At 41.2% G+C, this 21,025-nt stretch overlaps 2 protein-coding genes across 5 annotated transcripts; one reads left to right on the top strand and one right to left on the bottom strand.

The window, feature by feature from the left end:
• Positions 1-497: 497 nt before the first annotated feature.
• Positions 498-3,662, bottom strand: TPRKB (TP53RK binding protein). The gene is made up of 4 exons (XM_031601974.2): positions 3,352-3,662; positions 1,922-2,044; positions 1,457-1,633; positions 498-619 (listed from the first exon to the last, which is right to left on the bottom strand). Exons 1-4 carry the CDS (start codon positions 3,490-3,492, stop codon positions 536-538), a joined length of 525 nt encoding a protein of 174 aa, XP_031457834.2. The 5' UTR covers positions 3,493-3,662; the 3' UTR covers positions 498-535.
• Positions 3,657-18,371, top strand: ALG10 (ALG10 alpha-1,2-glucosyltransferase). Of its 4 annotated transcripts, none has more exons than XM_090136349.1 (3): positions 3,657-3,905; positions 4,748-4,945; positions 17,732-18,371. In XM_090136349.1, exons 1-3 carry the CDS (start codon positions 3,741-3,743, stop codon positions 17,789-17,791), a joined length of 423 nt encoding a protein of 140 aa, XP_089992475.1. In that variant the 5' UTR covers positions 3,657-3,740; the 3' UTR covers positions 17,792-18,371. The 4 variants fall into 4 exon arrangements, with proteins under 4 accessions (XP_089992475.1, XP_089992473.1, XP_031457707.2 ...); XM_090136347.1 differs by lacking the exon at positions 17,732-18,371 and adding an exon at positions 12,703-14,094; XM_031601847.2 differs by lacking the exon at positions 17,732-18,371 and adding an exon at positions 8,652-12,696.
• The last annotated feature ends 2,654 nt before the right edge of the window (positions 18,372-21,025 follow it).

Raw genomic sequence — 21,025 nt, 5'->3', positions numbered from 1 at the left:
CCAGATAAAGGCACTACAGATAGTTCATAAAAACTTTTCTTTTTTCTCACCCATCCACAATACTTCATACCACAGAGAAAGAAAAGTCTAGCAGCAGAATTGTTAAACTGATATCATCTGCTGGAGACCCAAATCAAAGGTAGGATTAATAAAAGAATTATTTACAATTTTTGTAATTTTGTTACCTGGCGATAATAAAACATTTGCTGAAAGAGTAGAATAAATACAGATTTCTGAGCCTTCTATTTATGATCAGCTTAATGATCTGGCAAAACTTTGTTCTTCTTGTTTGGAAAATGGACTGAAATGGCTATGGCAAATTCTGCTTAGCGCAGCCCAACTGCTCTCTGTGCTTAGAATACAGCTTAGAATACAGCTACATCAAAGCTCCCCCATTTCTGGTTAAAGTTTAGATATCACCAAACAACTCATTACCACACGACATTCTTTGAGATGCAGCATAAATTGCAGTGTTTTTATATCTTAAAAAGACCTCTTTTTACTTCCAAAAAAAAAATTTATTTCCACATTTTCATTAAACATCTTTTGTTGAGATCCTGCAAACAATACCATCTAATAAGGTGCCAATTTTTTCTTCCTGAGGAGTAATCTTGTATATCTGCAGGAAAAAAAAAGAACAATAAAAACAAAAGCTGTGTAAGGAAAAAAATGGACTGCACACATTCAAAAAACATGCACACAAAAAAAGATTTCCCACTTTTTACATTACAATCTTGTATTGCAGGCTAGATAAATTTGGGAGTGAGAAACTAAGCAAATTCTGAAACTGCAAGAAACAAGAGAAAGCAAAGAAACTGAATGAGAACAGTACTCTTAAGATATGCTGTGACTGGTCCAATTTTGCTGCTCTCACCCACCATTACTTTCATTGAGGTAATCAAGAAGATTTAAACTACTTGAATTATATATGTGGCCTGGATATTTTTCAAGAATATTCCTCAAACACATATTCTTCAAGACACCTTTTTAGCATATGGCAATCTGTTAAGAGCGCACAAGCCCTAACAGAACTCCTAGCAGCTAATCAACACATTTTTATTTAGCCACCCACACTGAAACTATTTGAGTGTTTAAGATTATGAAATTCCTTAGGACTGAAAATTTGTTTTCAATTATATACATATTTGTCTGAGAAAACAGGAAGCAAAAGTGACTGTATGGTGGGCACCAATCTGGAATTCATTTTTATGGTCCAACTTCCTGACTATCTTAAAGAATTTGATGATTTAAAATTTGTGATGTCAGTGTGTGATGCCTGAAACTTTTTTCCAGAGTAACAAAAATTAAAAAAAAAAAAAAAATCAAGTTTCATGTAAATGAAGTTTACAGTCATGCTAAAGAAATAAAAACCCCGTGTGAAAATTGAGATATGCTATCAGACAATTACATATGTTATTCCTTTTATTAAACTCAGCCATCTTTTTTGGTCGCATACCTTTTTAACTTTGGCAATGTCTGTTAGCTGGGGAAGCTCATCTAGAGAAACCTGTTGGCCTTCTACTTGAGATGCTATATCTTCCAGATTTACTGTTTTTTCTCTGTCTACAACCAGAACAATGAGTACTGCTGTGTCACTGTCTGAAATGCCAAACTTTTTAAATGCATCTGAAATCTAGGAAAAGATTAAAAACATCAAAATATTACACTTATTACATCAAAATAATCATGTTCTTGCTACATCTTTTCAGTTACTGGATCAAATAAACCAAAATAATAAATTAACACATTTTATCTTAATGGAATTCTGAAAACCAACAAGAGACATCAGCATGTTAATGTTATTAAAAATAACAGTAACCTCTATTTGTTTGCTACATTAAGTGGATATCTACATTTATCTGGCTGCAAGGCTATTAGCAAGTTTTTCTGACAAAAATGACATTTGAAGAGTGTATCTTACATTGTTGTTTGGTGAAAGGTTGAAGATAATTTCTGCATTGAGAGTTCTGGTCTTCATTTTACCTATCTTGTGTAGATGAACCGCTTTGTTGGCTGCCACAAGAACTTGAAAAGGATCTACGATCTGCAAAATACAACCAAAGTTAAACAGAAATTCAGCATAGTATTTTGGACTCTGGACAAAATTCTGACCAACTTATTTAGATAGCCTAAGTCTGTAATCATAAAAGCAAGCAGTACAACTTAGCAGATCTTGTTATTTCAAAGTCAATGGATTACTTGACTCATTGCAGCCTTTCAATACCTAAAGGGAGCCTACAAACAGGAGGTGAATCAACTCTCTGAAAGGGTTGATAACAGCAGGACAAGGGGAAATGGTTTTAAGTTGAGGGAGGGGAGATTTAGGTTGGACGTCAGGGGGAAATTCTTTACAGAGGTAGAGGTGAGGTGCTGGAACAGGCTGCCCAGAGAGGCTGTGGATGCCCTGTTCATGGAGGTGTTCAAGGCCAGATTGGATGGGGCCCTGGGCAGCCTAGTCTAGTGTTGAATGAGGAGGTTGGTGGCCCTACATGTGGCAGGGGGGTTGGAGATTCATGATCCTTGAGGTCCCTTCCAACTCTGGCCATTCTGTGATTCTATTTGCTGAGAGGGACAATCATAGAATCATAAAGGTTGGAAAAGACTGCTAAGATCGTCTAGTCCAACTGTTCTTGCTTCCTTACCATGCCCACTAACACACGTCCCTCAGTGCCAAATCTCCATGGTTACTGAACACCTCCAGGACAGTGACTCCATCACCTCCCTGGGCAGCCTTTGCCACTGCCTCACCACTCTTCCTAATATCCAACCTGAACCTCCCCTGGCACAACTTGAGGCCATTCCCTCCCGCCCTATCTCTGTTACATGGGAGCAGAGGCCGACCCCCACCTCACCACAGCCTCCTTTCAGGCAGCTGCACAGAGCAGTAAGGCTCCCCGAGCCTCCTCTTCTCCTGACTGACCCATCCCAGCTCCCTCAGCCGCTGCCATCACAGCTGTGCTCCGCACCGCTCACAGCTCCGCTGCCCTTCTCTGGACGCACTGCAGGGCCTCCACATCTTTCTTGTAGTGAGAATCCCACAGCTGAACACAGCACCAAGGTGACAGTATCATATTTAAAACACAGATTACACTCTGGAGTCACTACTAAGCCTGTCAGCAAATTACCAGATTCAAATCTTTTTCTTCGCCCTCCCGCGCAGCTGCCTCTGCTAACAAAAAGGCGTTAGTTCACACAGCAGTTAGGAGATTAAAGAAGCAGAAAAGAAGTTCCGGCCGATCACGCACGGATCGGCACGGAGGTGCCCGCGCCCAAGGCAGCCAACGGCGCCCGCCCGGCCCGCGGCCTGCAGGGCCGTACCGCAGCGCGGCAGGCAGCAAAGCGCCCGCTCACCATGGCAGGGTTTATCAGCGCTCCTTCGATGGATCCCTCCACGGCCTTCTTCCGCAGCGCGGCGGCGTTCTGCACGCTCTTGAAGAGGAGCAGCGTGACGCGGCGCTCGGGGAACAGCTCCAGCGGGTGCGTGAGGTGCATCCCGCGGCGCGGGCGGGGCGGCCGGGCGCACGGAGCGGCGCTACCGCGCTCTCGTACGAAACAGCGTTGCAGTAACGCTCCCGTCCGCTCCACGCGATCTCCGGCGGCGGCCGGGCCGAGCGGCGCGACAGCGCGCGGGCCGCCCCGCCTTGCGGCCGCTCCTCCTGCCCTCCTCGCCCCTCCCCTGCCGGTCTCGGCGCTGCCCGCTCGCGGCCCTCCCGGACGCGCGGCCGCTTCCCGGCGGCAGCATGGAGGGGGTGGAGGCGTACGGCTTCTCGGCCGCCATGAGCGGCGCCTTCCTGCTCTCGTCGCTGCTCTTCGCCGCCGTCAACCGCCGCCTGCGGGAGCCCTACATGGACGAGGTTTTCCACGTCCCGCAGGCGCAGGCCTACTGCCAGGGCCGCTTCCTGCAGGTGGGCCCGGCCCTCGGGGCCGCTTTCTTAGGGGCGCCTCCGGGCGGCGGCTGTGGCTGCGGCTGTCGGCTCGGTGCGCTCGGGATGGGTGATGGCTGCGGGAGGGAGCGGGGAGCTGCAGTCGCGCGGAAGGGCGGTCATCGCCGTGCCCTGCCTGGCTGCTAATGACTGCGATGCATTAGGCATCCAGGCTAACGAGCGAGGCGATCCTCCCCCTCTGCACTACCTTGGTGAGGCCACTGTTGGAATATTGTGTCCGGTTCTGGGTTCCCCAATGCAAGAAAGACAGGGAACTGCTGGAGGGAATCCAGCCGGGGGTCACAAAGATGACTGGGGGCCTGGAGCATCTCCCTTACGATGAGAGACCTGGGGCTGTTCAGCCGGGAGAAGAGAGGGCTGAGAGGGGATCTCATTAGTGTTTATAAGTACCTACAGGACGGGAGCCAGGTTGGGGGCACGCTCTTTGGTTTCAAGCAACAGTAGAACAAGGGGAAACGGGCACAAACTGGAACAGAGAAAGTTCCGTACTGACACGTGGAAGGCATTCTTTACTGTCAGATTGAGGGAACACTGGAACAGGCTGCCCAGAGAGGTTGTGGAGTCTCCTTCTCAGGAGATCGGCAAGACCCATCTGGACGCCTACATGTGTGACCTGCCATAGGGAACCTGTTCTAGTAGGAGGTTGGACTCGATGATCTCTACAGATCCCTTCCAGCCTCTACAATTCTGTGATAAACAAAGCAGAGCAGAGGTTGGAATTGCATACCCAAACCCTGCTGCACCATCTGTGGTGCAGTTTTGGTGTGACAGCAGCCCTCTGACCCTTGTCCCCCATTCTGCAGTGGGATCCCATGATCACCACCCCCCCGGGTCTGTACCTGCTGTCGGTTGGCGTGGTGAAGCCAGCAGCCTGGCTCTTTGGCTGGACGGGCAGCGTGGTGTGTTCCACCAGCATGCTCAGGTTCATCAACCTCCTCATCAGCGCTGGCAACTTCTACCTGCTGTACTTGCTTCTGCTGAAGATCCATCAGAAAAATAAGGTACAAAGTAGGGTTGTTTTATGTACCGGTACAAACAATTCCTTGACTGTGTGTGTTTACTTCTTTGAGCTACTGTTTGTTTCATATAATTGCAGGTATTACTGTCAGTTTCACCAAGGAGGCACGTGCCTTTTCTGTAAAAAAAAGGAAAACCATATTTTTTCTCTGTCAGAGTTTGATCCTCTGAAAATGTGTGTATTGATAAGTAGTCCCAATGAAACATGGCCTCAGGTTAAGGGAGTTGATCCTGTCCCTCTACGCTGGTGGGAACTCACCTGGAGTACTGCGTCCAGATGTAAAGTCCTCAGTACTGGAGAGATGTGGACCCATTGGTGCACATCTGGTGGAGGGCCACAAGAATGATCCAAGGGATGGAACACCTCCCCTATGAGAACAGGTGGAGAGCTGGGGCTGTTCAGACTGGAGAAGAGAAGGCTGATAGCAGCCTTTCAGTATCTGAAGGGGTGCTGTAAGAAGGAGGGGGACATACTCTTTACCAGGGTCTGTTGCAATGGGACAAGGGGAAATAGTTTCAGACTGAAAGAGGGGAGATTTTCATCGGATATAAGGAAAGCATTTTTTTTATAAAAAGGGTAGTAAAGCACTGGAACAGGTTGCCCAGGGATGTGCTGGATGCCCCTTCCCTGGAGACATTGAAGGTCAGGCTGGACCACCCAGATCTAGCTGTACATGTCCCTGTTTGTTGAAGGGAATCAGAGTAGATGACCTTTAAAGGTCTGTTTCAAGTCAAACGATTCTATGAAATTCTATGAAATAAAATAATTTGCATGTGAACTTGTCCAAAGGATAATAACTAATTTAATTGGTTAGGATTCTCCACAAAGCTCTACTTAAATGAAGCCCTGTAAGCCATGTTTGAATCAAAATGTGTTCTTTAGAAAAGATATTACATTCAGTATCAATATTTAGTTGGAAAATAATGCAATTTGAAAAGAACTCTAGCCCCGTGAAAAAGGGTCTGGGGGTTCTGGCTGATGGCACGTTCAGTGTGAGCCAGCAGTGTGCCCTGGCAGCCAAAATGGCCAGCTGTACTCTGGGGTGCAGCAGGTCCCAGCAGTGCCAGAGGGCAAGGGGAGGGATTATCCTGCTCTGTTCTGCCTCACCTCCAGCACTGGGTGCTGTTTGGGTGCCACAGTATCAGAGACTTAAATCTATTAGAGTGTCCAAAGGAGGGATATGAAGTTGGTGAAGGGTCTGGAGGGAAAGACGTATGAGGAGCGGCTGAGGTCCCTGTGTTTGCTCAGCCCAGAGCAGAGGAGCTGAGGGGAGGCCTGATGGCGGCTGCAGCTCCTCACAGGGAGCAGAGGGCAGCGCTGAGCTCTGCTCTGTGTGACAGCAACAGGGCCCGAGGGAACGGCATGGAGCTGTGTCAGGGGAGGGGCAGCTGGGGCTGCACCAGAGGGCGGTGGGCACGGAACAGGCTGCATAAGGCAGTGAGCGTGGCCCCAAGCTATTGGAGTTTAAGAAACATTTGGACAACACTCCCAGAGCAATGGTTTGATTTTTGTGGGGTCTTGTGTGGAGCTATGAGTTGGTGATCCCTGTGGCTCCCTTTCAGCTTGGAATATTGTATTTTTCTATGAATAATTCAAGTTGGGAGGGGTCTTGGGAGGTCTATAGTCCAACCTCCAGCTCAAAGCAGGCAAACCCTAACATCAGACTAGGTTACTCAGTGACAGCACAACCTCAGTGGGTAGCCTGTTCCACTGCTTGACTGGCCTCATGCTAGAAGACTAGTGATTTTTTTTTTTTTTTTTTTTTTTTTTTACATCCAGTTTGAATCAAAAGTTTCAGTTTATACCCATTGTCTCTTGTCCTCCAACCAAGCGCTGTTTGAGGAGCCCAACTCCCTTTATCTAATAGCTTCCTGATAGGTAGGCTGCTGTTCAATCCCCCCAAACCATCTATTTTCTGGGCTTAGGAAGGCCATCTCCCTCAGCCTCTCTTCCCAGGGCAGGTGCTTCAGCCTTTCACTGTCTTGGTGGCCTTCTGCCTTTGCTCCAGTTCAGTAATGCCTTTGTCCTATTATGGAACACAAATCTGGATGTGGTATAGTAAACATAGCCTGACAGATATGGAGTACAGGGATAATTGCTTTCCTTGATCTGCTGCTACCCTTTTGCCAGTGTAGCTTAAGAGGCTGTTCCTGTTTTTTTTGTGCCAGGGCACAACTGCTGATTCATTTTCACCTTGCTGCCTCCTGAGACCCCTGGGTCCTGTTCTAAAGTGGATCCTCAACTTTTCCATGCCAAGGTTGTGTCATTGCAGGAGGTTGTTACTTCCCAGATACAGACATTTACATTTGCTTTTGTTGAATTTCTTAAGATTTCTGTAGCTTCATTCTCCAGTCTGTGTAGGTCACTCTGAATGGCAGCCCTGTCCTTGAGTAGATTGTCTGAGTCGCCACAGGTCAGTGTTACTGCACTGTTTATTCTGTTGTTTCAGGTCACTGAGAAAGATGTTAAACAGGACAGGTCCCAGTAGAGATGCCTCCAGTATTCTTACCTTTGGGTAGAATTTGATATGGCCCATTTTTACCTATTTAGCTGTCCACCCATACAGATCATAACAGTTCAATTAGGATACAAGACAAATACACTTGTATTTTTGAAGTGTTGAAGCGTCCACCATTGCAGTAGACAATTTTTTTCAGTGGTTAATGGCCTAGTTGAAGTCTTTCAACTTAGTAAAAGTTCTTTTGTTTCACTTTTTATCCTTAAGAACATTTTTACTGTTGCCCAATTCCTTTACTGTAAAGAATGTATTTTCTTACAGGAGACTCGTGCTTTTAAGCACATGGTAAGACACCAAATTGGGTCAAATTCAATAAATTATTTCCATTTTTGGAATACTTAATTTTATGTTTGGAGATTGAAATATAGTTGTAAGAAAACAAGAGATTTCTTGATAATAGTATTTTCATGAGAAATAGTGTTTCTGTTGTTGCTGCTGCTTTGAGCTCAGTGTTTTCTCTATTCTCTTTTCTTTATGGTGGTGACTGTTTCATCCAACACTACATCCTTCAGAAACATCATGCAGCATTTTATAATGTTGTGAATTGCATCATATTGTGTAGTGAGCAAGATAATTGGCAGAAGTTTTAAATGGTACAATCTCCCATCTTCTTTAAAGTTTTTTTTTTTTTTTTTTTTTTAAACTTGTGAATTATAACGAAAAAAACAATAAAAGCTGCACCCAAGATTAGAAACTTGAGCTGGCCATTTTGTGGGCTGGCTTCAAAAGACAAAACAGCATGGTGTGTTTTGCTGTCTTACAAACAGAATGTGATAATGAGATTGCAGTGGCATAAAGGACTGAATTTTTTTTTCTTTTTCCCATTAATGTATTTTTTCTCCTAGATGTGGAAGCAATTACAGTCCCACCATGATTTTGATGTCACATGTATGTGAACCCCCGATGTAGAAAAGGAGTTGGTGTATTTTCTTTGTCGTGTATTTATCTCACCAGCAATAAAGTTTGATGTTTTTATTTGTCTTTTAACATTGTATTGTACAGCATTCTATATTAACATAGCAGGAGCTTAACAGAAATGTAGCATATGGGGTCATACAACAACGGAATCAAAGGGTGTAAGAGGTGCTATATTGTCATAATGGAATTCTCACAAATATATGTGTTTTTTTAGTTGGACATCACTAATCATATTTCTCTGCTTCTTCTCTAGGCTGTGTCAGGTTTCCAGAGAATCTTGTCTTCATTAACTCTTGCAACATTTCCCACCCTTTATTTTTTTACATTTCTTTATTATACGGACACAGGATCGGTATTTTTTACTCTCTTTGCATATTTAATGTGCCTTTATGGTAACCATAAAGCTTCAGCTCTGCTTGGATTTTGTGCTTTCATGTTTCGTCAGACAAATATTGTGTGGACAGTTTTTTGTGCTGGAAATGTTGTTGCAGAAAAGTTAAATGAAGCCTGGAAGACAGAGCTACTGAAAAAGAAAGATGAAAGGATCTCTTCCATGAGAACATCATTTTCCGATCTGACCTTAATCACGCGATTTCTTATTGAATATCTCATATCTCCTAAAAACTTAATTACACTGATTGCTTTGACATGGCCATACATTGTATTAGTAACTGCGTTCTTTGTTTTTGTCTTCGTCAATGGTGGAATAGTTGTTGGTGACAGAAGTAGCCATGAAGCCTGCTTGCACTTCCCCCAGCTGTTCTATTTTTTGTCCTTTACTCTCTTTTTTTCCTTCCCTCATTTACTGACCCCTACTAAAATCAGGAAATTCCTGCAGTCGTTGCGAAGGCACCGTGCGCAGTACATCCTAATCACTGCCATCTCTTTGTTCTTGATTTGGAACTTTACCTATGTTCATAAGTATTTGCTAGCAGATAATAGACATTACACATTCTATGTCTGGAGAAAAATCTTCCAAAGACATGAGCTTGTAAAATATGTGTTAGTTCCAGCCTATATATTTGCTGGCTGGAGTTTTGTTGATACAATAAAATCAAAATCGATATTCTGGATCTTAATGTATTTTGTATGTTTATTATCAGTCACAGTTCCCCAGAAGCTGTTAGAGTTCCGTTACTTTATTTTGCCATTCTTAATATACAGGCTCAATATTCCATTCCCACCCGTTTATAGACAACTTGTTGAGTTGGCTTTTTACATTGTTGTGAATGCAGCAACATTTTATCTTTTCCTAAACAAAACATTCCAGTGGCCGAATAGTGTAGAAATCCAGAGGTTTATGTGGTGACTTTTTTTAACCTTTGTACCCTAATGGAAAGCCAATTCTGTTTCAGAACTGTGGGCTCTGGAACAAAGTACCATGTTTTGTATTATATATGGACTATTTTTTTCCCCAGAGGACTGGAGAAGGAATGAAGTTGCTTACGTTCTTGGAACTGAATGTGATATGTTATAACGTGCAGATATTGAATTTCTGAACTCCTAGAATTCATTTGGTAGGAGATGAAATTTGGGAACACTTAGCAGTAATTAATGTGAAACATGGGAGATGTTTACAGCCATTATTCATTATAATATATTATCTAATGTACTTCAAGATATGATAGTTTCTGTTTCAGAGGTTTGTCTTTAAAACAGCATGTCTAATTGGGATGCATATTTCCTCTTTGAAACAGGCTGCTTCCATGTATGCCTGCTAAAAGTCAAGGTATGAAGCACTGCTCAGTGATAATGTTTTCAAAAACACCTACATCCTACAACCTACTCAATTTTCTGGATTTTTTTTTCTTTGGTCAATAAATGCTTACATGAGTTTTGCAAACAGAATGTTGGCTCTTTCATCATTAGGACATTTTGGAAATTTTATTTCAAACTGATAGTTAGAAAACACAGTGGAGGCTGCCTGCATGTACATTCTTTGGGGGGAATAAATGTTACTGTACAACAAAAGATAAATTGCAGTTGATATTGTAACCTATTAGAAGGGGATTAATTTACGTGTGTCAGACTGAAACGTGTTGTTACACAGTGGAATGCAGTACAGTGAATGCCCCTTTAAATAATAGGGCTTTTATGTCCCAAAGTTCTATGTTCAGTTTGTATCCAAGTAAGATATGAGTGCACTTCCAGTTCTAAACTGAACTCAGTGTTTCTAAGATCTTTGACTTGTAATCTTAAACAATTACTAATGGACTATTGAATTGTTCTTTTAAGTGGTTTTCATATATATGCAAATCTAATGGAACTAAGGGGAGCATGTATTTTTTATAAGGGCAAAATACAATGGTTGTCATTTGTTGTTGTTGGTTGGTTATGGGTTTTTTTTTCTTTTTTCTTTTTTTTTTTTTTTTAAAGCATTCAGTGCATTATTCTCAGAATAAAAGAAGTCTGTAGTGGTTCCTGTCAGCAAATGGCTTTAATGAGGCTAGAAAAAAATTCAAGTTAACAGTTAAGCAATTTTTATAAACATAACATGTTGTGGTGGGAGATCGAAAGTTTCACATACTGTGTAGCATCCCTAAGGCCTCTAAAGTACTGTAGTCCCATCTGTGTGAAATTACTGTTGTTGTCACTCCAGTCACTCTGAAATGGAATCCCACTTCAAAAGTCAGTGCTGTGGAGTTACTTACTCATAGTGGTTCTATTACTTTTTTTCTTTACTGTATGCAGATCAGTATTCTGGCTCTGAGCCCTTCCCATGAAGAGTGTGGTTATCTCATTCTCCTGTCCAATGCAACCCTGTTTCTTCCAAGGAAACCTTAAAGCCCACTCAGTAAGTGGGTTTATTTAAATTGCATTTGAAACACTTTGTAGAAAGTTACTGCTTTCTTTTTGACTTGTTGCCAGGATGGTGATTTGTTGGTATTGTGTACAGTAGGAAAAGCCATTTTTTGATCACTCTCCATTTGGCTTTACCAAATTGAAAGGCCAAGAGAAGTGTACTGGGTTGCTTTTAAAGAATCTGACATGGTTCTTGTGGAGTCCAGGATGCTGTCCTGTGCTGTGATCGTACTGTGATGGATTTGGGGGGAAAGTCTTGCATGCCTCTTGATCCAGTTCTGCTTTTGTATAACGTTATAGTAAAAATGCAAACAAAGTAAAGAGCAGAGGCATGTTTCAACTTCATTTGCATCCTCAAATGGTAGTACTGAGCAGGTTGGAATGGTAACATGGAAAGGGTGGGGATTTGGCTAGAATTTTGACCTACCTCCTAGACCTGGTATGTTTTGTTTGTTTTCCTGGCTTTGTATAGAGGAGCAGGTGTTCACTGCTTTAACAAGATGAAAAAAATCCTGTACAGCTGTCTACAGTTGTTGTATTTTGTCCAGGATGACTATTGATGCTGGTATTTGAATGCCCCAGATTATCAGCACTGTTAGGACATGCCATGTTTCAAGTGAAAAGAAATGAGTTTTAATACATGCTCTATTAATGCAAGTATGCATTTCTTTTAAAGACAAGCAAATGCAGAAAGCCCCCAAAAGTTAGAGCACAGTGCCTTTCTGGTGAGCTCTACATCACAATATACTCTGTAGAGAGGTCTCTGAACTGCTTTACTAGTTTGTTTTCAAGAATATTGTAAGATGGAATAATATTTTATCATGGGATTTATCAGAGTCCTTATATTTTCATTTAACTGTACACTTATTCTCAGCACTTTCTGTTAAGGTTAAACAAATTTTTACAACTGGGAAAATGCACAAATTATTAAAACAGAAAAGGAGCAATTTGTTGTTAAAGCTATTTTAACTTTTGCTGGTGATCCAGAGAGACTTTACAGGTAATATTCAGTGTTAATGTGATTCAGCTTCAGAAATCGAGGTGTCTGTAACTACATCATGATTAGTCTTAAAAAAAGACTAATCTCATTTTTTTTCTGAGGCAGAAGGAAGGGGATTTCTCAATAAATCAAAATACAGAACTGAACAGTCACAGTGTGACTGAATTGTTTTGATGTGACACAGAATTGGCAGTTCTTAGAGTTATATAGAGGTGCTCATTTGAGAAGGTAGAAAGTTTGTTTTCAAACTAAGGAAGTTTATAAATTGTGTTTTCTGTTATTTGTGTGTATTTTGTGTTGTTTTTTGCCTCTTCCGTTCTTTGACAACGTTTGTATTCAAAATTAGCACGAATTTGACGTGAAACAACATGTACATGCTGAAATAGTTTTTACTTTTACTTTGATAGTGTGTAGATGGATTCCTTCTGCTGAAAATGTTGCAGGAAAAAGTCCTCTACTCTGGTTTTTGTTCTGTTAGTGCAGGTTTGACTTTTTTCAGCAGGTGGCAGACTTGTGCCATCGTGTTCTGGTGACCCACGCTCAACGGAATGCTGCTGGAGATCACAGCGTTGTGGTTTAAGTATCACTGCTTGCTGAGAACCGGAAAACTTCAAGTCTGTCATGGCTGATGACTTGTTTTAGTAACTAGCTTAGCTAAAATATCGTTGTATTTAATTATCAATCTATGTGATATGATATATTTCAGAAGAAGAGCTAGTTTTTTTCGTCTTTGAAATGTCTCTTTTTGATATTTTTTGTATGTATAGAGTTTTCATGTCTGGTCTTAGAGAACAAAACGAAACTTGAAAACTTGCTCTTGGAACATCTATTTTACAATGTAATAATTGCTTAGAAATTTACGTGGTCTTTCTTCTGCTGTTTTATTACTGACTTTCCCAGCATTCTTTTTTTCTTCACATAGTCTATCCATTGCCATATATTAAAAAAAAAAAAAAAGGACAAATTGAGGAAAGCAAAGAAATTCCACTTTTGAGACTGACACATTTGCTCTTTTTTGTTGGATGATGAGCACATGCAATGCAAATGTTCAAATGGCTGTTAGCCCCATAGTGGTTGACATACTGTATTTTAAATGCATCATCTACTTTCTGTGTTGTGAAAAATCTGAACCCAGAGTCCATGGAAGTAATGTTTTTTTGTCTATATTCACCTCTTCACCACTTTGTTGGTTTGATTTGTTTTTTTTTCTCCTCCTGAAGAGCTTTGCCATCCTTGCTCATCTCTTGTTAGGTAGGATAGGCTTTTTCTCTTTGTTTCAGTGACATTTGTTTGTCAGCTGAGACTTCCTTTATAAAAAAAAGATCCCTCTTAAAAGTATGTTTTAGATGGATCCAGAGAATTGACTTTTACTAGCAAACATCATTTTGCAAACAAAAAGAATCTCTCCATGAGACTGAAATGCTAACGCAGTTAGCAACATGTAGCTCAAATGCCATTAATTTGTGAGTTCTTGGCACTGGGCTTTCTGCTTAATCTCAGAGCATGTTCAGAACCTCGGGCTGTTCCTTCAGCTCCAGGAAAAGTTGGGTTATAAGAGCAGGAATCAGGTGGGAAAGGATTGGTACAGGTAACTGCTGTTGCAGAAGTGAATGGGATGCTCTGGGAGTTGTGAAACACCAGCTGGAAGGAGAGGCTGCTGGTTGCTGGTAGAACAACATTTCTAAAACTTGAGGACGAGTTGGTTTATCAAATAGTATTTCTAGTACTTGGATGTGGATCTATAAATAACTATCTTAATGTTCTCAAGAAATGTTGTGAGCTTACTTGAACTGCAGCTGTATGTCAGCAACGGGAAAGGAGCTCATTGCCCAAACTGCTGTTTTTGTAAAGCAAAAATTGTCATATCTTAAAAAATAAACACTCCTAAAAGAGTCTTCTTGTGTGTTTTATTTCCTGGTTATATGTAGATGTTAATTGATATTCCATGCATTTGATCGGAATTGGCATGAACTGGCTTGAATGGTAGCACTGTGCATCTTTTCAAGGATGTAATTGCAGAAATTCGTGTCCTTAGCTACCTTCTGATCTCCTCTAATGAGATTACATTTCCATGTTTTCGTATCAACTCTCCTAATAGCATTGTCATAGAAATAATGCAAAAGGAATGGTTGTGGTAATTATTGCTTCCAGGACTCTCTAATTTTAAGGCACTGCTTCAAGCCTGCACATTTCATACATGTAAATCGTGCTGCATTTTCCTGGGTTCCCATCAAATCTCAAACAAAACATTGCCTGGTTGAATTTAAATGTAAATGACAAGCTTCAAAAGAACAAAGGAGCACAGGCAGGAATATTACCGATTTCAGAGATAGCATTTTGCCCCCTGGGTCGGTGCTGAGCAAATGGCGTGTGATGGTGGTGGGTGGGAGTAAGCACAACAGAACTGCAGTGCTGATGGAGAGCAACCTGACTGATTTTAGCTAACGTTTTCTTTGTTGCAAATGGGATTCCTTACTGCTGGGTGCACTTGTGCACAGCTACAGCACTGTATGCTTCTCATTACCAAGGGGATTGTTTTATGTTAGTAGCCCAGCGTGTTGTGGCCTTCACCTGTTGTGAAGGTGGGAACTCATCTGCCAGACATCTTGTGAAATCTATCTGCTATTGAGACCTGCTTTGGAGCACAGCATGTTTGGGCAGAGCACTTGTGAGCTGCGGGCCCTCACACCCAGCTTTTAAGCCAGAATGGTCTGTGTTGAAGTTGATTTTCCTGGCAACCACGCTGCTGCCTAATTTGAAAGCCTTCAGTTCAATACAGTGTGTTAGCTTGCTTTGAAGTCTCAGGAAGCTTTGTGGAATAACTTTCCCTGTCCAACTTCATTCTACCAGAAAAAGAACCAGGAGCATGCCAAAAGAAAAGGAGATTATTTGCTGACTGTAGTAAAAAGCTGCATATATCCATGCTAAAAATGTACTGGTGCAGATTTCCTTTAATAATTGGGTGTTTTGTACAATTAATTCTTGCCATTTTCTATATTCTATTCTGAAATGAGGAAGAGCAATAGTTTACTGGTTAAGAGCCAAAAGAAAATAAAAGTTTGCACTTTTCTAAAGCATTAAGAAGAAAAAATGATTTGGGATTTTGGAGCTATCTGATGTGTGAGGGGAGCTTTAAGTTTGCCTTCAAGATAAATACTATTCATTTCCCTCTGCTCTCCTTCTCTGCTTGCATAATTTACACTGCCTAAATTTTGGAGGGGGTGGCAGAGGAGATGGTACTGTAATGACCTAATCCAGCTGTTTGCATGGCAGTCGGCTGCAGAACTTCATCCAGGAACATGGAGAGGGAATTAGCTTCCAAGTTACGTAAGTGAATCCTGTGGAGTTTAATATTTTGTGGTTGAAACAGAGCACGTCTTCTGAAAACACATCCTATTTAAAGCCAACAAAGCAATGAATTTCTCTTGTCCTTTGACCAGCTCTTTCAAATATCAATTACTTTTACTCAAAAAAATATTTTTTCTTGTGACTATTATCTTTCTGCTAGATCTCTGCACAGACAGGTCTCCCGATTTTCCTCTTGTACCTGTGTAGATATGCATCACATAACTTCCATTTATACTGGTATGTGCAAATCACAGCCCAACAGCCTCTTAACCTACTGACCTAGAGAAACATGAGGGCTCTTGTGTTTCAGACACTTTTTCTCTGGCTTTGTTTTTTTTTTTTTCAGCATGTGTGGAAGTATGATTGCAAAAACTGAAGATAGCACAACACGCTTGGGCCCTTCTAGTTTGTTGCTGTTTGTTGGTGGTGATGTGTTTGTTTGTTTTTGTTTATTTGTTTGCAAGCAGTATCACTGACCTAGACATGTACACCTTTAGCTAAGGCAGGCTCTGTGGCACCCTTAGTTTGAACAGCTGTTGGCTGTCTTGGACATGAAGCATTGCTTTTTGATTTCTAAAGTCATGGTCATGAAAAAACCAATGCAAAATAAATATGTTAATAAATCCTGTAATAACTGCTTTGTTGTAGCTGGAGAACGTTTGGGAAGTTGGGAGTGCAGTTTGCCCAAATACCCAAGATTTGGTTGTTTTCCCTCCCCTAGATGATCTCAGTGAAGTTAAGTGCTTATAGAGGTAAATGGAGTTGATTGACTGCTGTGTTGGTCTGTAGAGCCAGGGCTAACTTCAGTTTGCTGTTGTGCTGAGAGATTAGTTATGTTTGCCTTGAGACATGATTTATTTTGAGGAGTTGGAACACAAAGATTTTTGGTTTGGGGGAGTTGTAGCACAAAGATTTTTGTTTTCTCTCTGATTTGAAATGGAGGTATTCATACAGTGAAGATGGGATGGCTCTGAAAGGAGACTACTTCTCCTTCTCCTAAGATTGACTTAACCAAATTTCAGTTGCCCTGATGAGACCTCTAACTACTCTCTAACTCATGGAGTCAGTCCACTTGAAAGCAAGTCTTTGTTTTAGTCATCAAGCTACATGAAATTTTTGATTTATAGAAACAAATGAACCCCAATGTTACTGAAACTGGTGGGCATGCTTACATTTTAAAATCCTTCCTTTACAATTAAAACTTCTCTGTGAATAAGGAGCCTTTCTGGAAAGTAAATTTTAATCTTGCTATCTTGCTAGCAGTTAAGGCTTGTGTAAACCTTAGCACAGAATTACAGCAAAGATCAGTTAATGTAGGTTGTGACTGAATCAGAGTCAAGGTGTTAAACACTTGCAAGGATTCTAACTTGCTATTTGGGTTATACATAATAAACTACTTGATGCTCTTGAATTTTCTTGTCCATCATTTTGCCAGAGAGTGGGTAAACAAACAAGAAAAAAAATTGAAGTCAGCTATGATATCTTGATAGTCTGCAGTTGCTTGGGGAAAAATAACATTTCAACAACAGCCTGTAGTCAACACCTTTCTTTTACTAAGAAGCATTAAAAGATTTCTGGTAATTTTTCCCGTGGTGGATCTCAGGATATGTGCTTTTAACCCCTTTTTGTGTTTTCTTTTTGTAGGATCCTCTTTCTTGGACATGGCTTTGTTAGCTCTTACATGAAAATTGATTTGGGGCTCTTCTTTATTAAATTAAATTTATATGAGTGTGTGAGTATTTCTGCATACATTTTTAACAGTTAGGAACTTGCAGGGTGTAGCATTAGCATCCGTGGCAAAGTGTTCAATTGCAGTGACACCAAGGCAGTAATTTCTAAAATTGCAAGGGATGCTGAGAAAGATCCGTGCTCCTGCTTTTGCAGCTCTATTGCGATGTAAGAGCCAGTGTTAGAAATGCAGATTATGGCACTTATTGACAACATACATTCAGTACTTTATTTTCTCATTAAATCTAATGTAGAGTAAGCAGGATAATTGGGGATCAGATTTAACCTTTGATGAAAAGAGTATGAATATTAACAGTTTTTTGGTGAACATAAATTTCTGAGGCAAAGTTGAAGAAGATAATTACAATCTAACTCTCTTTTCCATTACCCACACGATAAGATAATTGAAACTGTAGTAAGTACAACTTCATGAGATGGATCTGTTTTCATTTCAGTGCTGCTTTCTCCAAGGACTCTATCTAGAGGATCTAAATCAACAGGAACTTACACACTAAAGAAATAATACTGCCTTCTTCAAACACTTCAGCTGCATGCCGAAGAAGCCTGAAAGAGCGGGCATAGAGACCTTGAAGATTTTTGGATTTGGTATATTCAGTAAAATGCATAATAATATGAAAAAATGAAATAAAACCTTTTCTTCAAGCATTCATTGGGACTAAAGTATTTTGATTGTGGCAACCAGTTGAGGGATGTACCTGGTGTTCCCATGGAGGAGAAGACAAACACGATGGCGTGTGTGTTTGCAGAGAGCTTAGGCTCAGAACATGTTCTGTGGTAATGGCAAACCCACTTCACCCTGCCCCTCTTTAGCATCCGGTTTCATCCCTCTGTAGGATGGATGAACCCATTCCTCTCAAAGTAGGCCATCCATTTTCTTCCCACCCATGACCTACCTTTGCCTGACCCCAGTAGCCCTCGGTCCTGCCAATCAGATTCAGCAGCCAAGCAAATTCCTGCTCTTCCATCAGGCTAAACAAAGCTCCCCATGCCTTGCTTTCATTCTGCAAACTTCTCCAGCCCTCATTTCTTTTCTTATTCCTAAATCCCCCTCTTCTGGAGATCTCAATTTCCTTTGCCTCTTCTCTCTGCATCATAGAGGCTACAAATAAATCTGATTGATTTCTAACTATTTTTCTTTTGGTGCCACCATCTCTTCCCACGAGCACATGCTGCAGGCCACTTGCAGCCATAATTACCTTCATACTGACCGCATGGCAAGCTGAAGCTGTTACTTCCAATTCTTGAAAAATAGAATTCAGTGTTCCTTCTAGCAAGGATTTCAAGAAATCTAAATGTAGGCTGTACTTATCATCAGCTTGGTGAGATGGCACCTTGATAGGAAGAAGGATGATTAGGACCTCTTCAGGCGATTGTTCTATTTTAGCTGGGATGAGCTAACAGCCCTTTTGCCTTGTCCTGAGATAACAGCTACAAAGTGGCCAACCTCAGCAGATCTCATTACTTCATCCTCAAGAAGTGGTACAGACAGCCCCAAAGTTACATGTCAGTCTTTAACCCAGCCTGGCTTCCTCATTTGAGATGCTGCTGTCTCAGAATCAGCTCATTAGCAACCCATTACATTTCAGTGTTTCCAGAGCTTATTAATGATTGAATTCTTACTTGATCTAGGGTAAATGGTGTCACTAAATCACCTATGGAAGAGGTTCTCAAAGACACAACTAAGTACCTGCCAGCCACAAGAACTTACATACTATGATTCAGACTCCAGAAGTCCTGATGTTTAAAATCGAAGGAATGGACATTTTCTGTCCTGTTCTTAATCTCCCAGACTCACAGCTACACTAAGTGTAATTTTGTTAGAAGTGGAATGGTTGTGGAAAAGTGAAGTATCCCAGATGACCTTGTAACACTTCTGCTGTGTTCTTTTTGTCCTACGCGGTACCGCACTGAAGGTAGTTGAGACAGAATGAGACAATGCACAAAAGGATATTTCATTACTAGACATGTGCCTACAGAATGAAATCCACTTTCTATTCCTCTCCATGTCCCTGTAAAATATTAAAAGGCCTTACTTTTTTTTTTTTTTTTTTTTTTTTTTCCTGGTGAGACAGATTCTCTTGGTGGCCTATTGTATTTTGAAGTTCTTCAAAATGCATGAGTGCAGCTGGTGTTAGTGGATAAGTGGCATTTGGAAATGACTTTTTTTCTTTCATTTCCAGTTACTGTCTTCTTTTTGTATTTCATCTGTGATATGTGGCAAGCTGGTTTCATCTTTCCTCTTGCTGGAGCAGGCTATTTTTCTGATTTTATGCCATTTTTGTTTTTCCCCTGAACCTTAAGGCAAAAAAATACTTTTGTCCAAAGTGATCATAAAAGCTAGTCAGATCGAACCATGTTGTTCTCTCATTCTTTTACATATATTTTTTATTTTTAATTATTGATATTTAAAACAGTTTAGAATAAATGTATCTCCAACAAAGACTTATAACCAGAACTTTTTAAAGGAAATATGTTGGATGGTTTCTTCCCTTTATCATTTAAAAAAAAAGAATAGGAATCCTCACTGTTGGAAAAACATTAGACTGAAGATGAATCTTCTGTCACTAATCGTAAAAGAGAGATTGTTTTGAAACACAGGAGTTTTAAAAACTGTCACATTTTAGCTCCACTCACAAAGCGCAGACTGGTATTAATTATCCTCTTGGGTGGCAAGATGGGCAGACAGTCATAGGAAAATGGCGAAAGGTTTTCAACTAAAAGAAGTCAGAATTAGATTGAACATAAAAAACTATTTACTCAGAGGGCGGAAAGGACTGGCACAGCTGCCCATAGAGCTGTGGGTGTCCCATCCCTGTAGGCACTCTGGACCAAGTTGGATGGGGCCCTGGGCAGCCTGAGCTGGTGGGGGGCAGCCAGCCCAGGGGTTGGGAATGGGTGGGCTTTGAGGTCCCTTCCAACCCAAACCATTCCATGATTCTATTATCTTTTAATTCCTGTTCTCGTATTAAACCTTCCCTTTATCGTACCCTTTAAAGAAATCCTGTATATAAATAAATAATGCATAGACAAAACAAAACAAAACAAAAAACAAAACAAAACAACAACAACAACAACAAAAACCACTTCTAGACAATGAAAAAAAATCACATAAAGGAAGAGAAGCCAGGGTATTGAGTATTCCTGGCTGCTGCCAGCAGTCTTTGACCTTCCATACTTTCAGTGGTATGGCTACTTTCTTCCCTCTGAAGAGTCCCCTCTCAGCAGAGAGCACGGGTGTACAAGAAGTCTGTGTATCCATTGCAATATTTTCTGTATGTCCTGCAGAGCTGACCTCCCATCAGCTGAGCCCAGACTTTGGATTTTCTGTTTCTGTGCCCAATTTGCTCTCCCCTCATCTGAGTTCAGGAGAAATAACCCATCTGACATTTTTATAGTAGCTCTTTCTTTTGATCTGACTCCCTCTGCCATTGTAGCTAAGCAGTGGTGAATAGCAAAAATCTGCTACTGGAACTGGGGCAAGACCAGCAAGTAAGCCATTGGCTGAGAGTCATATATGACTCTGGGGCTTATAAGAGGGCCGTGCAGCAGCTGGGACTGGTAAGGTTCTATGGGAAATCACTGGAAGGGTTCACACAAGCATCTCTGGGTAAATGAAGCTACTAAAAAGGAATAGCCTTCGGTGTGAATTCCAGCTATATCAAACACAATGCAGACACAGAATTTTTTAACAGAAATACTAGACTGGATGGTAATCCCTGCCTTTCAGA

The sequence above is a fragment of the Phasianus colchicus genome, chromosome 1 (genome assembly GCF_987193195.1).
Source record: "Phasianus colchicus chromosome 1, bPhaCol1.hap1.1, whole genome shotgun sequence".
NCBI lineage: Eukaryota > Metazoa > Chordata > Aves > Galliformes > Phasianidae > Phasianus > Phasianus colchicus.
This window is presented reverse-complemented; position numbering and strand designations above follow the sequence as displayed.

What these genes read in the sequence shown, in the direction of transcription:
- TPRKB (XM_031601974.2), bottom strand. Translation starts at nt 3,492, where the DNA reads ATGCACCTCACGCACCCGCTGGAGCTGTTCCCCGAGCGCCGCGTCACG. An exon ending in ACCTTTCACCAAACAACAAT is followed by an intron (nt 1,634 to 1,921) that starts GTAAGATACACT and finishes ATCTTTTCCTAG; the next exon opens with ATTTCAGATGCATTTAAAAA. An exon ending in ACATTGCCAAAGTTAAAAAG is followed by an intron (nt 620 to 1,456) that starts GTATGCGACCAA and finishes TTTTTCCTGCAG; the next exon opens with ATATACAAGATTACTCCTCA.
- ALG10 (XM_031601847.2), top strand. Translation starts at nt 3,741, where the DNA reads ATGGAGGGGGTGGAGGCGTACGGCTTCTCGGCCGCCATGAGCGGCGCC. An exon ending in GCCAGGGCCGCTTCCTGCAG is followed by an intron (nt 3,906 to 4,747) that starts GTGGGCCCGGCC and finishes CCCATTCTGCAG; the next exon opens with TGGGATCCCATGATCACCAC. An exon ending in AGATCCATCAGAAAAATAAG is followed by an intron (nt 4,946 to 8,651) that starts GTACAAAGTAGG and finishes CTTCTTCTCTAG; the next exon opens with GCTGTGTCAGGTTTCCAGAG.